The following is a 22,694-nucleotide window of genomic DNA, read 5'->3' on the forward strand; positions in this document are numbered from 1 at the left end:
GGTAAAAGAAAATGAAACATGAAAACAAATTGGCGTACACAAATATATGTGTATTTTTTATAGATATATACACACACGTACCTCATTTCATTCTTTAGTGGTACTTTACCATTACATTTTGACTTTATAATTAAACTATTATGTAAATTAAGTAATCCACACTCAATTTAAAAAAGGTTTACACTGTTAACTGTAAGGCTTGATGCTGTAATTAATGCTTTCCAACTTAACAAGGAACTTTTGTAGCTCTATTTTTTGTATCCTGCCATAGGCAGATGAGCACACACGCATTCACGCATATAACACATCTGCTCTTTTGTCCAAATGGACAGCAGGACGCCACAGAGGTTTTTCCATCAAAAAGAAATGCAGTTCTGAAAGATTAAGATGTTGTAGTCAGGCACATGGTAACATGCGATGTTTCAAATTTTCAGATCTCCCAAGTGTCACATTTCCAAACTCTAATGAATTAGATGTGACGGATATACTTTAAAAGCCAGTACTAAAGACGGTTGTGAATAGAGGAACAATGTGATGATTGGTCAGATATAATGCTGGATGGATTTAGAATGCACAAAGAACAAAGTTTCCCACTAGGTACAAGAGAATAAAAACTGATACAGAAAAAGGATTGAATATTTACTATCAACAAGCTTGTTATTTGTTTACTGTTCTCCCATGGAGCTAGCTGATTCTACTAGCTAGCTGATTACTATTCTAAAGATACCAAGAATCTCAAGTGACAGCATTATATCAGATTTTACCAGCATTTTCTCTGGAATGATCCAAATTCCAAATTCAGGAAGTTTCCTCGCCTTAATTAATATCACAGTGGAAATTTCAAATAAAAAGATTTTTCAAGAATACATGCAGCCACTTCTGTTAAACACATGTGCTTTGAAATGTACAAAATTATCGTGTTCATTTAATTGGATGTATCATCACCTACTCACAGACTTTAATTCCTAATACAAAAAATGCAGTGAGGCAGCTATACTTCTATTGTAACTGGTCTTCCTCATATACCATCGAGAATCAAAAAGGTATGTATCACTTTGTTGTTCCTTATAGTTTAAGGAATATTTGAATACGGTAATAACTACAATTTTGTAATCTAGACTGGCTGACATTTAATAGTGCATTTAATAAAAGTCCTATCAGTTAAAATTATTAGTGATGCTTTTGCAATTAAACACCAGGAAAACTTCCAGGCCAAGTTCTAACACATCAAAATGTCAGGAATGCAAGCTTTAGAGCAATGGCTACTTAATCTAACAGAAAAACCAGCATGAAGTTCCAACAGGTTCAGGACAAAGTTCAAAAATCATCAACAGGAAACACAACTTAACCAGAAAATGCAAACATTTCCTACACAGTTTACCAAGCAATATAATAGATTCTTCATAAGCTTACATTTTCATATCAAATTTGCACGTCTTTCTACTATACCTAAATCACAATGCATTGGCTTCAATACCTAAATTTCTTTGTGAAATATTACTTTCTGTGATATGCATTGAGGCCATAACTTAGATGGTGGTTTTTTATCTGTGCATCTATGAAATGCAGAAAACACTCAAAATTACCTAAAAATCCAAGACAGCAATCCAACAAATCTGAATCTATGAAGAATTCAGGGAAACTGCACACAGATTAAATTCCCTTACCCTATCTTCTTCTTCAGGGAAAGAACACACCTTCTTTAAGCCATTAAATGCCAATCAGTCATTCAGAGAGTAAAAAAACTGTAAAATTTAAGTGTTCAATGAAAAAGAAACAAAGCCAAATATTTTACTGGTATCGCTGAAGCCCGAAACACACCAGTACATCATTCATTGTTTTCCTCTGAGTTTTGCACAAAATAGGAATGTGGAAGACTGAACAGGGAACACAAACATGTGTCCATTTTTATCAGAAATATTTTTTGTTTTCCAGAACAGATTTAACGAATTCTACAAAGACAAATGGATGTATTGATTAGATTGGACTCAGTAAATTGTACAAGGCTTCTACATAAGTGCACACTGGATAATGCACATGATAGAGTTTGTCTCAGCTAAGAACAGCTTGGCATAATTAGTCTCAGGCCTCAATAAGAGAAGTAAGATAGAAGTAAGATGCTCAAAAAGAGAGGAAAAGGGAAAATGAACAGACAGAATTTAGGACCTCTCTTTTTCTTGACTGGCAGCATATGAATTCATGCTGTATCATTTTAGTGATCAGTGTTTTATTTCTTCTTGTCAATCTCATAATCCTGGGGCACAAAGCAATTTAACACATACTCCCAGTTATCAGAGAAATCTAGCAAGGATTATAACTTTTAAAGTACAATTCCGAGTAATTCTTCCTGGGACTGTATGATTGCACTGTCTTCCAGTCAGTGCTGGTGCTTGATGAGAAAATTTATCCTTTATGCTAAAACATTCTTTGTTAAGAACTTCTAAAAATGAAAAAAAGTACCAATTAGTTGTTATCCTGACTGGGACTAATGCAAAGGTGTCTTCTAGTACCCTGGGATATGGTGTGCTCTACTTCAGAAAGAATCAATCAGTCAGAGATTGATGAAGGTGTGTTGAGGTCAGGTTTGCAAACACACAACCATCTGCAGAGTCTCCTGGGTTGGTACCTGCAGCAGAGTAATTTACAGGAGCAGGTGTTTCCTTTTAATCTTTTTTTTTCTGCTGAAATTGTAACTTTATTGAGAAAATGCCCACAGTTGTTTATTAATAGGGGACTTCATCTATTGATGCTATTAACTGCTAAGGTTGCTGAAAGTTACAGTTAGCATACTACTCAAAAATACGGGTAAGAATGGAGACGGTGATATTAAATGCCTGCATCAATCAAATGTGTCTTCAGAAAGTTACTACTCATAAATCCATTAAAGTCCAAAAAGCTGTTTTTAAAACAATTATTTTTGTTCAGAAAAGAGACATTTCCTTCTGAATATGGTGGCAGAAATTATCATAATTATTATCATTTATTTCAGTCTATAACCATAAATATTTATGAAAAAAGGAGGCTTTCTGAAACAGAATAAAAATTCAAAAATTCCAAGTGGAATTGAGCTTGGCTGGACAGGCACTCAAGCAACACCCCTTTGGTTTGGATCCAAAATGTGTAAGCAATAGGTCAGTAGAGAACACATCTGGATTCAAATTTGTGTTCCTGGATTTCTTGTGCCTCAGAGTTTGTTCCAGCTCTGCTGCAATCTGCTCAGCCTACATTCCCAAAGCATCCAAACTGTCAAAGCATCATTAACTTCAAGTAGTGACAGAAACTGGGAACATGACTTTTAAATATACTCACATAGTAGTCTCTATACAGAGGATACATATCCTTTTCCACCCCACAAACTCACTTGATTTATCCCCTACAAGTTCTTTCTTCTGCTCAATTATTGAAATGTTTGAAATTGTCTTGTGTTTGCCTAGTGTATTTTATCCATACTAAAATTTTAATAGGACAAAAATAATGTATGGGAAAGTGGTTCCTTGGTTTGAGAGTACCATAAAAAAATCACAGAACATTTGGAAAGTGCACAAAACTTCTGTGTATATGATTCAGGATCCTGTAACCAGGTGATGTTCTATTTCACCAATGAATAAGGAAAAAACACAGCAACCAAATTTAATTTCTCTCTACAGAAAGCAATGAATTTAGAAACATTTAGAATTCAATGTTTTAGTAGTGTGCTTTAGATGCTAAGTCTAAACATCATGGGCTGAAACTGACTCCAGTCAACTTTTCTCGCACATTCCTACTATTTAGGACGATACTTCCTGTTACTTTATTTCCACGTTCTTTTGAAACTTTACAGTTGGAGCTTGCAGCAACTTTTAGGAAATGTAGAAGGAAATAAAGGAAAATAAAGAAGGAATAAGGAAGGAAGGAAACTAAAGAAAGGACAGTGACTCAGCAAGTAAAAATATTCTTTGTTCTGCCCTTTTTTATAAGTTTGGTAATGATCTTAAGACAGATCTACTCCTCTACAAACACAAATTAATAAAAAGTTCCTGAGGTCAGAATGAAACTGCTTAATTTGGGTATTTCTCAGTTTTTAATTGAACTAATTTCATTTTCATTTGATACATCATCACCCACAATTTTCTTCTATTTTCCATTTCTTCTCCTGGGAAGGTTCCCTCTGTTTCTGGCATGTTTCCTTGTCACTCTAATGAGTACTGAGACAAAGAAATCTTTCATTTCCTAGAAATAACTGTCTCATCTGTTGCTAATTTTCCTTCCTATCCCTTGTGAACACATGGCTCCTGTCTATGGCCTCCTGTTGTGTACACATTTGCGAAATCTTTTATTTCAACTTTTCGCAAAATTTTCCAATTTCAGAAGAAAACTTTTTAATATATGCAGTCTATTTTCATCCAGATAACGCAGAAGAAATGCAAGGTATTTTCATGAATCCTTAAAGAAAAACTGTAAAAAGGCTTACTATATATAAAACTGGATTTCTGTTTTTCTTTCCTCCCTTTTACCTGTACATTCATTTCTGTAGCAGCAGAGTTAATGGTTTCTATCTTCTGATTGATTATTTTCTTATTTTGCTCCCTTCCTCTAAGTCATGTACGCTTTCCCTAGCTCCTACATGAGCTGGACTTCTGAAGCACGCAAGAAAGAAGTGAGCAAACGTGCACTTAAATTTTCATGTCTTGACTCCTGGATCCAGCCAGGTCTTTATTCAAAAACACAGAGTGGCTTGCAATGATCCTATGTCAGAAATTTGCACAGTAAACACTTGAGTTTTACACTGATAATTTTAATAATACTATATGGTCAGTCCAACAAAAATGTCTCTGAAACTAAATTTTATTTAATTAATGTGAAAGGCCTAACAACTCGCATTAAAAAAAAAGACGGAAGTCCACAGTGACGACATCTCCATGAAATTCTGCTGCCCACAAATCTTATTTTTAGAGTTACAAAGATCTAAAAAGTTGTGCTGCTTAAGCTGAAGATGAATTTTCTTCACAGAAATCCGTCTTTAATTAATGTCTCCCATCTGCTTTTTCCATACTGACGTTGGCCCTTAGAAACTAACTTAGTTTAAACACCACTTTCCTCTTTTTGGTGTGAAACTCGTGTAACTTTGAGTCACAGTACTCATTTCAAGTGTAATGGACATTAAATTTGGTACCACAGTAACTTAACAACTATCAAGTAGCAGTAGGTGAAATCTTTGAATGAAAATGTGAAACAAGGCCACACAAATTCTAAATAATTTTGTTTGAAGTTCCCACAACTTACTTTTTCCATTAGGAAAGACAGACAAAATTTGTTCCAACAACTAATCTCCTTTACCGTTGACTGAAAATGTGCAATGTGCTAAAATAAGTCTTAGTGAGTAATTAGGATCACCAGGTCAACTGTACAATATTTCATTACAATAAAGTTGCTACTTAGAAAATCAGCGCTCTTTTTCTTGCCACTCTCAGCAGCCTTGCTTGCTTTGCATATGGTTGCATGTTTAATTAGCGATCCTTCTGTAAGTGTCTGCAATTAGCACAATGATGATTAATAAAATAACTCCTTTAAAGCTCAATTTAGGCAGCAGAACTGCACAATAAGGTATAATTAATTCATCATTAATTAATCATGGCTGATTAACTAATCTGTTGATTAAAAACACATTACTGCATAGTATCCCACCTGAGCTCTGGTGATTTTTCTATCCAGAACTGAAAGAGACTAAGTAGTAGTAAACCATTAAAAAAAATGCATTAAGCAGCAAGTTTATTCATTTAGTCAGGAAATTTAGATAGCAGAGATATATAAAATTTCCCAGCCCTTGTTCATTATTAGCCCCCCTGGGTAAAAAAAAGAAAAAAGAAAGAAAAAAGTACTGTTTGTTAAATGTCAACAGATGAACAATAATTGCTTTTTTAGATCATTTATATTCTTAAAGAGGTGGGTTGTTTTTTTTTTGAAAGCCTCTCAGACAATGGACTATTCTCACACTTTTATAAACCAGACTAAAGGAGCAAGTACAGCAAAACAAGCTTGCAGGAGGGCTCAAGCAGGTCTAAGTCATTACATGTAAAGTGATGACTTTGAGAAGACAAGGTCAAAGCGACTGCAAAATATGCCTCTGCAGCATTGCTGTTGAGTTGCATCCACTGCAGTGCCTTGCATACAATGATTCCATATTCATAAATTGTATGTCAGGTCCCTGAACTTCAGCAAGCCTGAATAGAGAAAAATACACATTTCAATTTGAGATTTGCTTGCCACCTAGTTCTTAAGCTTTGTGGTGCATTTAAATCACATATTCAATAAGTCTTGTGTGGCCACAATAACAAGGAACTTTTATTTTAAATAAATTCTAGGATTTTCACACTGTTATCTGCCCCCAGATGCTTGGGCTTCAGTGAGTTATAAGTTGTGTTAAAATTCAAAATGGCTGGAAATACAATAATTGGGCACAAGTAAGTTCCTCAGAATTTATAAAGGACTGTATATAGGATTCAGCTGTTCCTACACTGTGACAATGCCTTTGAATTCAAAACACATTATTCTTTTTTTCAGCAATGCCCAGCAACAGCACAAGGGCCCATGGGCACAAACTGGAACACAGGAAGCTCCATCTGAACATGACAAAGAACTTTGTTACTGTGAGGATGACAGAGCACTAACACAGGCTGCCCAGAGAGGTTGAGGAGTCTCTTCTGGAGATAATCAAAACCCACGTGGATGCTTTCCTTTGCAACATACTGTAGAGAACATGCTTCAGCAGGGGATTGGACTAGATGGTCTCCAGAGTTCTCTTCCAAACCCTATGCTTCCATGATTTTACTAAAGAATTAATTCAAATTTTAGGAGAAAAGTGATTTGAAAGGAAAAAAAGAATTTTAGCTAGAGTAACTCCATTACTTAATATATTCCTAATAAATCCAGAGGAAGATAGGAACAATAAAGGAAAAAGTGACATCTGAAGCAGTACGCTCAAAGAAGAACATTAGAGAATAAATTTTGATTTAGGAGTAAATCTTCAGTCCTTCAAAAGTAAATGACATGACAGTAACCAATCACATTTTCTCTTTTTTTTCCAATTTTTTAACAGTCTTGAGGGGATTGCTATGTCAATATTTTTGTATTTTCTTCATGCTTTAATTCAAGTAAATTAAGGAACATAAGAAACATTTCAATGTGTGGCAGAGAAAGTAAGCTGACTATAATCAGTTTGTTTTACCAAATAAAGAAGTTTATAAATCAATCCAGGAGGTAAAGTGGCTTTTAATGTGGAAATTGGGAAAAAAAAAAAAGAAGAAAAACATTATTTAAGAGCAGAAAAATAAGAGGGCTGTCCTTGGACAATTTCTGAGATCAGTTTACAGGCAAAGTCTTGAGATGAAAGTGAAGAAAACAATACCAGGGATCTTCAAGATCAAAAGTGAACACTTTCAAGCAGTTTTAAAAAATGGGCAGTAAGTAATCAAAGATTTTTGAGGACAGTGGTAATTCACTGCCTAAAACTAAGACATAATCAACACAATATGAATAATGTAAAGGTGTGATAGATTAAATTGTTAGTGTCAGTTTCTTCATAAAGTCAAGTTTCCTTTCAATACAATAGCAAATTGCCCCGCAATTTCAACTCTTCCATTATTTTGAAGTGAAATCTTCAACTCTCCTCCACGTCGAGAACATTGAAAAGCTAAACGGAAACAAGAATAACATGAATCCAGAGTTAAAATTCTAGTATTACAAATCATTTTTTAGAAAATGCAAGAAAATTCAGGCTAACGTGGCCTCTGTCTGCAGAAAGCAAGCAACAACTGGGCAGTCACTGTACCAGGAACAATCTGGGCACACTGTCTTTCCAACTTACATGATTTTATGATTCTAATCTAAATAACCCAATCCTCTGCAGTCGCTCCCCTGATGACTTTTCCCTTCCTCAGCAGTCTCCTACCTCGTCTTACTGATGCACCTTTGCCTAGATGCTAGAATTAATGATTTTGCTCTGTGGGCATTTATTCTGATCCTATTCAACCTGATCTAGCTGTCAGTGTCCCTGTTCATCGCAGGAGAGTTGGACCAGATGGCCTTCAGAGGTCCCTTTCAACTCAAACAATTCTCTGCTTCTATGATTCTTTACAGATGAAGATTAGCTGAGGGTATATCTCAGACTAGAACTTGACATATACAGACTGACAAAAGTGCTGTGTAATAGCAAGTAATGAAGGATGATTTACTGTAATGTAATGAACTAAGACTTCTTTGTACCTCTAAATATGTCTTAATGCACCCATTCATGGGATAGACCATTTCCCTAGCTAAGAAGGAAGAATACTGTTATCTGCATAAGGCAAAGAACTACTTCACAGGTAGTGAACTAGAACTATACACAAGGTTCAAAGAACACGTTTGGTTAATGAGTAAATGAAGCTGAAGTAACAAGCAGAAAAAGACTGCGAAGAAACATAGATGTGCTTCAGCTGTCATAAACTGAGATGAAAATCTTACATAGACAGGAACAAATCTATATCATTTCAGAATTTATATAATCCTGAATATATCGTTTAATACACTTGGGTAAAGTTTAATGATAAAAGCTTTCCACTGATAAAAAAAATCACAAATCTGATTTTTTTTTACTGAAACTGTTCATAGTCATACTCAGTTGAGAAGATAATACTTAGCACACTGAGTCTGCAGTCTTTTTTCAGTAGTCCAACGTTAGTTGCATAACTACTTGATCAGAGAGTGGTCTGGTTAGGATGGCATCAGCAAAGGTTAGAGTTTCATATCCTCATAATATCCTAATTTATAACTGTGTAGAGATTGTATTCAGATCCTGTCAGAACATGAGATCTCTAACAGATGGTATCTATACTGTACACTGTCAGACAATTTCTCAGCTACAGATGACAAGGAAGCTCTTACTTATACAAGGATATCAGATTCTCAGACAAAGCAAAGACTCCCAAAACAGTGCAAATAGGAGCTAAATGACTGTTATGGATGCTTCCTGGTCTTTTCTATTTAAAGAATTACCAGTTATTGTTTTTAACTTACAAGAGCAGTATATATGTATGAACAAATGCTTTCAAATATAATATTTTGGGCTGTTAATGGTCCACAACATGCTAACTTTGATGAACTGTTATTGCCAAGTGCAGATACACAGCTAAACTCTCTCACTTCTTTGAGATAGCAGAGTTAAAGAAGAGCTAAATTATTTCTGATCTTAGAGGCTGGTTCGATTTTGTTTTTCCTTCTTTAAATGTGGGACTAGTGCTATCAGTTTCATGGCAGGCTTACTAATTTGATTTTCCTCCATTTTGTTTTATTTTTGAAGAAACCTACAAAAAAAGAAGGGGAAAAAATCACAACAATTTTGCTCAAGACTGTATGTAAATAATATTTTATCATCTTCTCTCTCACACAGAAATACTGATATTTCAACGCTGTGACTGAAAGGAAGCAGACCTGCACAGAACATTTCATTAACTAGATGATTTCATTTAATAGCAAAGCCTTCAGTGAGATTCAAGCATCTCTGATGCTTTTTGGACCATGCAACTATTTCACTAACATGTACATTCCGATATGTAACAATTATCTACAACAATTCAACTCAGTCCCCTAAATTCTTTTGTGATTAACCTGAGATAAAGTTCAATAGTATGTACAAACACAATTTCAGCGCACTTACATACAATGTTGCATTCAGAAGGAGGCCAGTAATCTCATACCAACACTGACCTACTGTTTTGAGGAGCCTCTTATTAGACTAGGCCCATTTAAATGACCATTGGTGAGAGAGTTTGAGAACTACTGGATTTTATTTGTGATGTCATGATAATGACAGATCAGGAAAAAGTGCAATTCTTGTAAAAAATATCTGGTTTTAGTAATCATCATTACTTTGGCCAAACCTCTAGTGCCTTCAAAAGGATTGATGAAAAAGTACTTTTTCCTAGCCTTTACTCAGTATCACTTAAGTGAAATTAAGACCTCTAAGACTCATATTCCAAAAAATAAGGTCAACAGATCTTCTGATTGATGGAGTGAAACACCTCTCCTTTGGCATAAATGTTACACCTCTGCATAAATCTGACGTGGCCCAGTGAAAAAGAACATATACTAAAAAATACAGTGAATTCTATCAATCGATTTTTCTAGTTAATCTCACCATATAAAAACTGTGATTATAACTGTGTGGAACTCTCTACTTTGTGAACCTTTGAACGAGCAAAAACCTAAAAAAGGTAAATTTATTCTGTCTTATGAAGCAACTTCTTCACAAAAAATGTAAGGAGAATAAAAAGTTAAGAGACAGGACCTTAAGCTGAAAGAAACCCTGGCTAAAGTTTTGACAGAGTGATCTTACGGTTAAAGTAAGATCTGCTTCCTCCCACTCCTCAAAAAACCTCAGAAGCTATGGTGAGCCTGTTCTGTACTGGTAAGGAATCACAGAAGTTAGAGGCAACAGCAAGAACCATTATTTACACACGTAAATTTAGTTAACTGAATTAAAGAGGTTCAGAAGGATTCCTCTAGCTTTACCAAGCATTAAGAATTGTCCTGAATTAAAACTCTTCTCTTTAAATTAATTTGGAAAATCTTCTACAATCTGTTCGAGTATACTGAATTTCTTATGCGTGTTCATAAACTATATAAAGATATAAATGATATAAAAGACACACAAAGGACTGTACACAGATACAATTGCTAAATAGTGTAAATACTATATTCACTGGCAATTATGAAAGTCTAACATACCTGATATTATAGATTATTAAAAATATATATAATACCATTTCAGGAATTCTTCAAATGAAAAAAAGGACTGATAGCAAATTCTCATTTAACACATCTTAAATACAAGTATATTTATATAGTTCCAGGAAAAATGAGTAAAGTGTCTCACCTTGTAAAAAGACTGGAATATTCTCTTTGTAGTTAATGGGAGTGGTTGTTTGACAGTTTGGTTTAACAAAGATAGGAAGAGAACCCAGACACAGGATATTATGTCTGATACTTCAGCAGAGATGTAGCTGACCTCCTCCTGGAGGTCACAATATCCAGAAAGATCTGATAATAAATTTAATGTTCCTCTTTTTTTTGCATACAATTTCATACCTCATCTATTTTGGAACTAAAAGATTTTCAATTTTAAATGGAAGAAAACCTTTATTCTTGAAATAAAGGATATTGCAGAAGCACTGCAAAAGTTTCTAAATAGTCAAAAGATGTTTTTATTTATTAATCTTTGGTGATACATTATCTTGACTGCCACCACCTTTTCTAAATAATCACATCACAAATGGAATTCACTCCAGTAATGCCTGATAACCCTCCATGCACACAGAAGGAAAAGTTTTTTCTGAACACATGTAAAAACCACAGGTTGATAAGATGTCGTACAAATTTGTTCTCTTTAGATCTGTTTTGTACTATTTCCATCACGCACAAAAAAAAAAAGAGACTGAAGGCACTGATGGCAGCAGTCATAAAGTATACTTGTCTATTAAGGGAAAAATACTGACAGCTAGCCTGAGAACAAGGCTTGTGAACCAGGAGCACCCCCGGAAAGGCACAGCTGGCTTTTCTGAAGTGTAGCGTGTAGCTGAATGCCTAAGAACTGTGGGCATCCTGAAAAAGCCATTCATAGCAGAAAAATAAGGAACTGCAACTGCAAATTATAGTCAGGAGAAACGGGACTGAGACAGTAGGAATCAGCAATTGCTATTGGCCACTTTAGCCAAAAGAAAAGAAAGTGGTAGGGAAAAAGTAAAATGTTCTCAGAGAGAAGCACCATCCTAGCTATACCAGTTGTCTCAGGTGAAAAAAACTAGCAGCATTTACTGTACACTCTAAAGACGTGGTGTCCCACACACTTTTATGTCTGTGATATTAAAACCACTCATTTTCTAAGCAAAATAGACCTTCTCTGAGAACTTCTTATGTTGTACAAACCTTTTCTTTACTTAGAGGATTTCCTAAACAAACTGAATCTTTGGTGGAAACGCCTGGATGATCCCAAAAGCCCATGACACAGATCATCTTCAAAGTGAGACTTTGTCTATTACTTATATGGTCCCACTTGCGGGGGTCAATCTCTTCTTAATTAGACCCTTCTGAGGTCTATTTGACTCTCACTTCTGGGATTGGTTTGATAGCACTTGCTACCAGTAACATTGTAAATACACATGCATATCTAGGCAATCAATTGTAAGTGTATTTGTTATTTTACTAGTGATATATTTTTAGTAACTTGTAATACCAGAATATGTATTTGTTGCTACATTATTTGCTGCTGCTATATTAATCTTATATATATACAAAATGCAGACACTTTATTTCTTGTTAAGAATTCATAATAGGTTCATACACAGTTGCATTACCAATCATAGGTATAATCTTCAGTGGTGATTTGTAATCAAGTAGAGAAATTTAGGAAATAAAACTACCGTGTCTTTGTATATTATAGAATTCCACAAACCCACTGTTGTGATCTCCATCCACCTACAGGCCAGGTAACCCTTTAGACTGTGATAGGCATGTGTGCACAAAATATGAAAAAAAACTATGTTGTGGCAATATGGGACTTCTCTCGCTAAAAGTATTAGGGAAGATGGTTACACTATCAATTGCCTTTGCAACTTAAGATAGTTTCTCTAAAAGAGGTAAAACACGGTACATATAAAATACATGAAAACACAGAAGTAGAAAATACCATCTAAAAATGCAGACAGAATTTCTGTCTGATTGTTGAAAGATTATTTTCTGATATATGACACTGTCTACAGGTGGGATGAAATAGTTTCTGATCTCCACATTACCGTCTGAAAAAGCATCAGATCTTAAGAGAAACAGCCAGTCCATCTGGATACAATGCCAAAGACAGTTTCTCCTCTTCTTTTCAAAAGGTATGGTGTTTTTTTCCCCCCCACAGCTTTACGGAAATTATAACAGATCTGTATGATGTAAATACAAGCATGAGATCTTCAGAACAGATTGCTAAACTTTTCCTTCAACTCATGATGGAAAAGGCTCAGTCATTGTGGATTATCATATCAAGCTACGGAGGGCTAACAGATCTTTTAAAGAGCTTATCAGTCTCAAAAAAAGTTCGGTCTGAGAGTCATTTGGCTAAATATAGGAAAGCTTATATTCAACGTAGCTGTTTGCTTTGAAAGGCATTTACTTCAAGGAACAAGGAATCTTATTAGATTAAGGATCTAATCTCAGTTTTAGACTAAGTGACAAGAATTTTGTCTTTGGTAACAAGCACATAAAAGAATAGTATTTCTACCACCACCATCATCACCCTCTAAGGGAATCAGAGGGTTAGTACGGTATTTCACGCTGCTTCTGTTCTTCCATTCTCCACCAAGGCAACAGAAACGTGAGAAGTGAAGAGACTCTCGATGCCTCTCTGTCTAGCCTTGTCAAGTGTAACTGTTTCTCCCAGGTTATCTTACCCCATCGTGGTCTTCATTTTTTTGCTTAACAACAAATATATGATCCACTAAGCCTATCATTTCCAAAGACTAAAAAATTACCAATAATAAATCTGTTCTTGACTTAAGATCTGGTCATTTCAAATTATTTTAAGGCCTAGTTATTTAAAAGTAAAACTGCAAATCTTACCCATGGCAAGCAAATGAAGTGGCCAGTGCCTATGCATCTTGTCTCCATTTATAAATTTAAGGTTAGATACATTCTAATTGGTTACTTTTTATTATATCCTTTCCTGCTACCATGTAAAACATCATAATCATGAGAAAACTAATCTTAGTACTGAAGAAAAAAAACTGTACCATAAAGCACATTTTTTAAATACAATCTGAATTTATCATCTCTTCTTATCTAGCTATAAAAATACTAGCAACTTTAAATCACAAGTTTCCTAAAGAACTCGCTGAAGGGATTAATCTTGAGCAATTTCCCTCTAAAAATCCCTAAATCAAATAGAACCATATTTTTTTCCATCTCATCTTAATATATACGTGAATGGAAAGGAAAACACCATCTAGGAGTTGGACTCAATGATCCTTATGGGTCCCATCCAACTCAGGAAATTCTATGATTCTATGATTCTAAATTGGACTGAGAAGTATACATCATGAATGAGAATACTGACTTGATACCTTCTCCCAATAAGAAAAAGCAAGCCGTAAGAAGCAAGAAGCAAAGTACAATTCCGTCAAAACACATGATGAACATCAACTAAAGCTCACCAAGCTTCATGATGAAAAGTCATGACAGCAAAAATACAAAAGTTGGGATCAAAAACCAAACAGATTGTTATGATCCACACACTTCAGATTCCCTACAGGCATAACGTGTCATGTTGAGAGGTAGGAAAGAAAGCAGTTTCTCAAGGATTATCTCTCAGGCAAAATTTTACTATTCAAGTTGAGAAATAGATAAGGAGTTCCTACTATATTTTGGATTGTAGTAAAGATTTCATTTTTTTTTAAATAGGTGAACAGCTTTGCAAGAAAACAGTTCCTCTTACCAAGCATTTCTTTCTTTCCCAGCTGCTCTGACCAGTAGCTGCTTAAAACAGCATGGGCAGATCCTTAAAAGAAATTGGAACACAAAGTACAGAATTAGAATCACTATTTTATAGAGCGATTACACTCAAAATGCAAATGCCATATACAAATTGAATGTCCCATGTGTGTACTTAAGAATAAAATTGCCTACGATTTTGCAAAGCAGACAGAACTCAAGGCCTTAGCATTTCATTTATTTACAGTTGAGCAGTATTACTTCCTCATCCTCTGACTTCAATGGAAATTTTGCCTAAGGGCTTTGTAATTAGCCTCAGGAATAACAGATAGTACAAATTAAAACATTTGAGTATACTTTGTATTGACTTCTGGAAAACAAGTGAGCTTTCTTAATAACTGAATCTCAAAACATTAAAACTCAATAATACTATTCATCTAAACAGAATGTTATTCAATGAAACAAATAGAAAAAAACTGAATCGATTTTTGGATATTTTTTAAGACTAGGAACAGGTGGACAGATGTCACTATGTAAAGAAGAAAGAATTCCTTCTCCTAACAGTTTTCACAAGAAAAACTCCGTTTGTTTGTTTGTTTTCCCCCAGTCTTGAACACTGTTAAGTATCTGTAACTCAAGATCTTTTAAGATCTTGCTACAGCCTCCAGAAAACCAGCTTATGGTATCCCAATGGGCAGATGTCTTCTGAGGTTCATGTTGTGTCAGTGCACATTAGCTGCTATGAGCAAAGACATTGTGCTGGAAACCCAGATGTGAAACAAGTGTAATTATCGAGGCTCAGGGACACCAGGACATATAATGATTAAGGAATTAACGCAAAAGAAAGATAATACAAAGTCATAACACTGTTAAAAGTATAATTCAGCAATACCGTGAAGAGGTTATTTCTATAAAAGGACTTACAGATGCAAGACAAGCAACTATGAGCTATAACGAGCATAGAATAATCTCAAAGGTTCACAAAACATCTAGCTTTTCCTATATAACAATAATAAAAGATCTCTGGGGTCAGATACATCCACCGCTCTGCCTCCTGGCTGTAACAGAAAAGCAGGACTGGAAGTTTAAGAAATAACTGAAATGCGTGGCGTATACTTCTTTGTAAAACCTTCTGCTAGAAGTGCAGTATAACTACCATCACTCCAACAAAGAATGTATTCTATTCAGCAAAAAATTTAATGAGTCTCTTTGATCAAGTTCTCAGCAGACTAATAATTAATCTCTGATTAACTTGTACCCAAGCAAACAACATTACTTTATTCTGCAGCAAACATTATCACAGAACAGAAAAGAAATAGAGAACTAGAATGTCTGCCTCTAAAAACGTAACTAGCTAAGTTCATATTACTTGTAAGGCTGAGAATATCCACAATAAAGAGTCTAGAGGAGATCTCAGTGAAGCACAACAAATATAAAACAATGACAGAAGTGTATGTGAACTTCTTTTGCAGTACTTGCTGAATAGCACAGTAGTCTTGCTTTTCTCTAATTGTAATACATCAGGAAAAAGTTATAAAAAAAGAGGCAGGAATATCTGTCCTGATGACAGCAGAAAGCTGATTTTTTCTGAATGAGTTTGGAATCAGTAATGAAAGTTTTCCAGCTGTCCACAGAAAACAGTACTTTATTAGAAGAGACACTTTGAAGTATAAAGCCACATTCATCATGTTTAATAAGCACCTTTAAACTGAAAAAAGACTAAGTCATTTACCATGCATGTGCTCACACACCTGTAACAGGGTCTTCCAGCACGCCGTACCAAGGTGCAAAATATCTGGAGTAAAAATCATGGCCTTTGTCTTTTCCATTGGACTTTCCCTTCAGAGTAAGTATGAGTCCTTTTACTTTTCCGGTTTTTTCAGCTGACAGAAAACTTTGTGCTCTCACTTGCAGCTCTTCCAGCACAGACCTTCAATTTAATCATAGAATTTTAATATTCCGTGTTCTTCATTTTACATTAATTTAAGTTTTGAAAAGCATCAGAAAACTAGGAAATTGTCTTCTCTGCACTCTCAAAACAGTCACAGTAAAGTGTTGGAGAAGAAAGATCCCTAGCATTGTTCTCTCGATGTCATTTGATATCAGACTGCCCAGAATGGATACTATACTCTTAGCGAGCAGAGGAAAGAGATCAAGCCATGAGTTTCCTATCTACTTATGAAAACAGAGTGGCCAAGAATACAACCTCCAAAAATGTATACTTTAATTTCAACATTTTCATCACTGAAAAAAAAAATATTTCGTCACTATAGAATGCAAAAAATAAGCATTCCACCTACTTTCAGAATAAGCAAACAGCTAATACTACTCAGATCAGAGAATTCTAAAGCACTCTACAACTGGCTCAATTATATCAAATTGTAGATACTTCCCTAAAAAATGAAGTCTTGAATGAGTAAAAATAGTGAGTACACAGCTGAGAATATTTCTTATTTGCCCATTAGCTCACTCTGTAACCAGAAGTTAGGCCAAACTTCAAGTAAAAACAATTGCAATCTAACCTAATCAAAGAATTCCGGTCTGGAGAAGATAGATACAAATCATACTTAACAATGAAATTCAGGTCTCCAAGATTAACAAACGCCGTGAAATGACTTGAATTGGTATTTCCTCTGTAAAGCTACTTACAATGCCATAAAGTATGTGTAAGCAGGTTACAGTCAACCGCACGTACAGATCCACAGCATTCTGTCAGCACATCCTGTCTCACTAAGCGCACCTGTGTAGCTATGCAATTAATACTTGTTCAGCTGAGAAGCAAGACTCCCAGTTTCTTGTTTGGACCACTTTTGTCTCAGAGGATTGGAAAAAATACACCACCATTAAAACTTTTTCCTACAGCTCCCTTTCTTGAAGACGGTTTTCAGACTGATCCTGTTTAGCTTTGCCAATTCTGTAAGCTCATGGGGAAGATTAAAGAATGATTTAACATGGGAGTTTAAATTTGTGTTTTCAATCTCCACCTGTTTCAAAAACAGATAAGTGAGCCTTATATGTAAATAATAGTGGTTAAACAAAAGGAATCAATTTGTGCACTCTTGCTTCAAAAAAGTATGGGATACCTTTCGTAAGCATCGCTGAGGCGGACTAGGAGTTTCTTTGTGTCAGGGGAATAACGGAGATCTTGAACAATCATGTCACCAGTGGCAGCCTGGTAGAAAAAAGTTAAAGAAACAAAGAAAAACAGTGTCACTAGAAAATAAAATATTTACTTACAATTTTCCTAGAACAACAAAATCCCTGCTAGAATAGGGCTCATGCAATGTCTTTCATGCAACCCTCCAGTACATACAAGCAAGAAATGCAAATGCATTACGTGCATGAATGGATACAAGTAGGTGCTAAGAGCCCTGTGTATGCCAACTTGGAAAGAAATCCAGGGACTAAGAATGGAGCAAGGACACTAGATTGCCCTCACATGCATGCAGCAGGCTGAAAATGCTCATGAAATACTGACATTCCAGCCAGCAGAAGACAAAGTTTAACTGCAGCACACTGGAGAATTTCATCTCCTGAACTACAGGACTCAGAGCTCTCAGTTTTGTCAATCTCTGTGTAGAGTACCTCAAGCAACATGAAGTAACCACTTTTCAGCCATTCTAATATATAATTATAGCTCATTTAAATGCATTTCTAAGAGAACATCTCTAGTTGTATTTACCTTTATTAACTCTTCTACTTCCTGAAGTGCCTAAAGGAAAAAAAAATGAAAAACTGTAGAAGATAGAGTACTCATACGTATATATCTATCCAAGTAAAGATAGGTAGATAAATATACAAACACACATAGAAAGAAACATACACTTCCCTTGAAAGCCTTTTATGAATAAAACTCTGCCCAACCTGTGGGTAGGTTGAGTAAAGCGGTAAGTCCAGCACAATATGGTCTTTCTCTTGTCTTGTTTTCAGTTCCCCGCTCAGAGTCACAAAAGTAAGAACTGAGTTCGGGTTTTCTAGCGAGAGAGAACATTGCAACAGTATCAAACATAAGAATTCGAATTAAATCATTATAGCTCTTACAGTAGCCCAGTAAGTTAAAAATAAGGTATGCAGCTAAAAATCTAATAACTACTGTAAGCTTGTACTGCAAGACAAAACTCCCAGATGACATTTGCACATTCAGCACTGTTCTTTATTAGGAGGGATGGTGGGGCATCAGAACAAGTGCAGACGTCAGACTACAGCCTGACAGCATTTGGTAAAAGGAAATACCTACGACATCTCCACACATGTTCTCTAAATGTTCTGAACATTTAATTGTAGAAAATAAGAGATTTTCTTAATTAGAAAGAATTTTTATAACATCTACTATAATAACAAATGGCTTGTAAGCCTACTTTTTACGTGAAATAAAACAGCAGCTGAGGCAAGTGTAGCATGACCACAGAGAGGAACTTCATTGGCTGGGGTGAACCATCGGAGTCCAAAGCAGGAACCTTAAAAATAAAGTTTGTTTTTAAGTGGAATAAATTTTGGTTTGTTTTCCTTTTCAATTTACTTATAGATTTTTATAGGGACTCTCTTTGTACTGACTTTTGGAATAGCTGTTGCCCTTGAGTCCCCTCTACAACTGGAGTCTACACCCAATAGAGGAAAGCTACTTTGTTGCAAGAGAAAAGAATGTACAGAGTGGAGAGAGCTCTCTACTTAGACGAGAAAAAACAAATCTTTGTCCCCACGTGAGTGAAAGAAGACATACCAAGGGTTTTGCTGGCATAGTGGAATCTATAACATAGCTACATCAGTCCTGAATGATTTTGCTTAAGCCACCGGCAAAAGACTAAAGTATTCTAAGCCTTCATTTTACTAAAAATCCTATTCCTATTAGTTGATTAAAAATGTAAAATCAAAGAGAGGTTATGCTAATACAGAACCTAAACCTATAATCAAACGGCAGGCTATAGCCATGGCTGCAAAGCAAGCAGATCTGACAAGCTGATTCAGCTGAGAACTAGTTCTCCAAGCGATTCTGGATGGGTTCTATGTGCAATTTCAGGTTCCTTGGTTTTGCTGGAAACCTGTCTTTTCCAGTATCACCTCCACAGAGAGTTTCTGAGACTTTGTGACAACCTCCAATAAGCGATGATTTCCTGAACAGCCAAGCCAGATTCTACTCGCTTTGCAGTCCTTCGCATACGGAACAAGCTTTCCACCTCTCTTCACCTGCTTGTACAACAGAATGATCTCAGGAGATAATTAGCAGAAATAGAAGTACTAATGGAGGGACCTTTGCATAGCACTTTCAGGAGATTTTCTGTACACAACTTGCTTATTTTGCAAAAGGCACTAAAACAAATGATTAGATTTATGAATAATGTTTGTGTACTCTAAAATGAATTGGAAAAGCTGAACAAATTAATCTATGTGCAAAAGGCTTAATATTATTATTAAAAGATGCATCACATCTCCACAATTTTCCTTTCGCAGTCTTATGCATTAGCATCATTCCTGATAAATGCACCCATAGTTTCTTTCTGCTTTTTCTAAGAGACTTTGCAGGGTACACAGAGCCACTCACTTTTGGTGAAGTCATCCGTAGGGTGCAGTTTTCTGATGAAGGCAGTTTCCGAAAGGTTCATTTCTGTCGCGATTCTCTGATGCAAATCTTCATCCAAGTCCTAACAATGAGAGACAAATCCATTTGAAGGCAGCCCATAAAAAAAGCAGAATCAAAATTTCTTTCAAATCAATTCAGTCATCTCATTTTTCTGTTAATAATACAACGCTCATTTTTAGTTCAAAATATTTTGAGGAAAAAAAATACAAAAAAAACCTTGCAGCATAAAATAGGCTAACTAGTTCAACCATTGTGGCACACAGGCATTTCCCCTACCTCATCTGCAAGCTCACAAATCCTTGAACGACATGGAGGATAGTTACAAAAATACTAAACTCAGTCATTCTGGGAGTACAAATCTTTCATTTTGATTAAAGTCACAATGAGAAGCCGCTACTAATGACCTAAAAATAGCTACAACTCTCCTTTTTAACTCTGAGAAATCCATGCTAGCAGGGGGAATGTTGCAATGGCCAGGGCAATGGCCAAGGCAGTTTATCAGCACTTACTGCTGTACCCTCACTGTTACTCATTGAGCAAGAGGAACAACATGATAAGTCAGTAAAAGTTGGAATGAGAAACTGAACTGAAGGAAGAAACATGCTGGAGCTCACTACACCGATAGTGGGGCACACAAGGTGGAGCGACAGGATAAGTTGTTACTTCACTCCTATTCCTTTCCCTGCAGTCACACAGACTGGCCAGGTAGGAGGGTCTGGCCTACAAAATACTAACATACAAATGAAAATGTACTAAGTGGACCTGGGCAAGTTCAACCTCGGACAGATCGATCTTTGTCCTGCTAACTAGACTTCTTTCCCTTAATAACCTTAATCCTTTGAACCAACGATCCCGTGCTATTGACACAGAACAGTTAGTGATAGGCATAACAGACTGCTCATTCCAGGGTGAAATCTATACAATGAAACAACATCCTGACCTTTCACAGTCTCTCCCTTACTCCAGGAAAGTAGTTCTTGCTACAAAAATACCAAATCAGAACTAAGACCAGCCAACATTTTACTGAAAATAATAGAATTTTACTGAAATACTGCCATCATGTGGCACATCTGAACCTCAGAAAGGGCTTGCATCACCATTCCTGCTGTACTCTCCAGTTTTTATAAAGCAGCTGTTGAGGCTTGGAAAGGAACAGAGAACAGAAGCAGTGCTAACTGCTCCACATGTTCTTGGTGCTCAGAATAAAATTAATTATAACTTCAGCTTTTACGACCCTGAAGCCTCTAGCCACCCCACTTCCCCCTCAGTACCATAGAGAAAATGTTAAAACTTCAACATGCCATAGGCAACACGTAAGTAACTCTCTGAACATATTAACATAATAAAGTAAAACTAACATGAAAGCACAATTAGAAGATTACAAGTTTCAGGTAAGTGCATTTGGAGAGGGCACATTTAGATTTTAGATAGCCAAAAACACCTCTGAAGCGAGATGTTCTGTCCCAAGTTTGCTGACTTGGTAAGCGTGCTACATGGTATGAGATCGGTGGCGGATTAGGACGAGTCGGGCAGGATTCAGAGGGCCAATGCGAACCACTAACAGACTGCTCCATTTGCCTTCTCATTCTTAAAGTTTTCATCAAGTAATACCACACAAATAAGACAAGGAATACGCATTTCTAATCCGGTTTAATAACCGGTTTTGGGGAGTAGTGAACGAATTAGCACCATCTGCTCAGAACACCTTCATGAGAACGACTGCGGTCAAATGCACTACAAGCACCGTGCAACCTGCAGTCAAAGCTGGCTGCTCACAGTGACACAAAGTGACTCAGATCCAGGTCTGTACGTGTCTCCCTTCTCTTCCACAGGAAACAAACAAAAAACACCACCTCATTCAAAAGGAAAAAAATAACGAGTACCCGTTGTAATTGCTAACCCCGCTGCGCCCGGGGCAGCAGCACAGCACACCGTGCCTGGAAGCAGGAGCCCAAGGCAACCTCGGTCCTCAGAGCTCGGGTCAAGAACGGCGAACGCCACCGCCGCAGCCCCTCATTAAAGTTCTGTACGTTTCTTTTTTAAACTTACATTTTCGAGCAGACAAACTGCCGCGGGGTTTCCACAAAACGGCCGGTTTGTAAAGGCATCAACCGTGAAAATGGGGACCTGCATTGCCGCACCGCCGGCACAGCCTTTGCCCGGCGCCGGGTGCTCCCTACCGCGCCCTGCCGCCCGGTTATGTTCCCCAGCAGCAGGAGGAGCCCGCTCGTCACTTCCGAGCACAAGGGGCTCGAGCCTCCTTCCACACCCCCAGCGCTGGTTCTGCCTTAACCTCCCTCCTCCATCCCTTGCTCCTCAGTGCCCCAACGGGCCCTTCCGCCACCTCGCCACAAGGCGATTCCGCAGGCGGGAGCTGGCGAGGTTCCCCCAGGCCCATCTTAGCCTTGCACGGCTTTGCCACAGCTGTAAAATCGAAGAGAAGCGAGCAGCCGGGCTGTTCCATTTCCCTTCCCACGCCGCCGCTGGGAACTGAGGGGAGCAGCACCCAACGAGCCGCCGACCCCTGCGTGTGTGAAGCGCCACCCGCGTGAGGCGACTCGCGGCCACTTGCTAAGGGCGGCACGAACCACAGCTCGCGCTGCTGACAGATACCTTGGCGCCAAGCGAGCGT

The 22,694-nt window shown here is 36.9% G+C and overlaps 1 protein-coding gene across 1 annotated transcript; it reads right to left on the reverse strand.

Moving 5' to 3' along the window:
* On the reverse strand, nt 30-22,669 carry PBLD (phenazine biosynthesis like protein domain containing). The gene is made up of 9 exons (XM_021399213.1): nt 22,112-22,669; nt 20,024-20,123; nt 18,843-18,941; nt 18,349-18,458; nt 18,167-18,196; nt 17,568-17,656; nt 16,236-16,414; nt 14,489-14,551; nt 30-7,669 (listed from the first exon to the last, which is right to left on the reverse strand). Exons 1-9 carry the CDS (start codon nt 22,193-22,195, stop codon nt 7,557-7,559), a joined length of 867 nt encoding a protein of 288 aa, XP_021254888.1. The 5' UTR covers nt 22,196-22,669; the 3' UTR covers nt 30-7,556.

The sequence above is a fragment of the Numida meleagris genome, chromosome 5 (assembly GCF_002078875.1).
Source record: "Numida meleagris isolate 19003 breed g44 Domestic line chromosome 5, NumMel1.0, whole genome shotgun sequence".
Taxonomy (NCBI): domain Eukaryota; kingdom Metazoa; phylum Chordata; class Aves; order Galliformes; family Numididae; genus Numida; species Numida meleagris.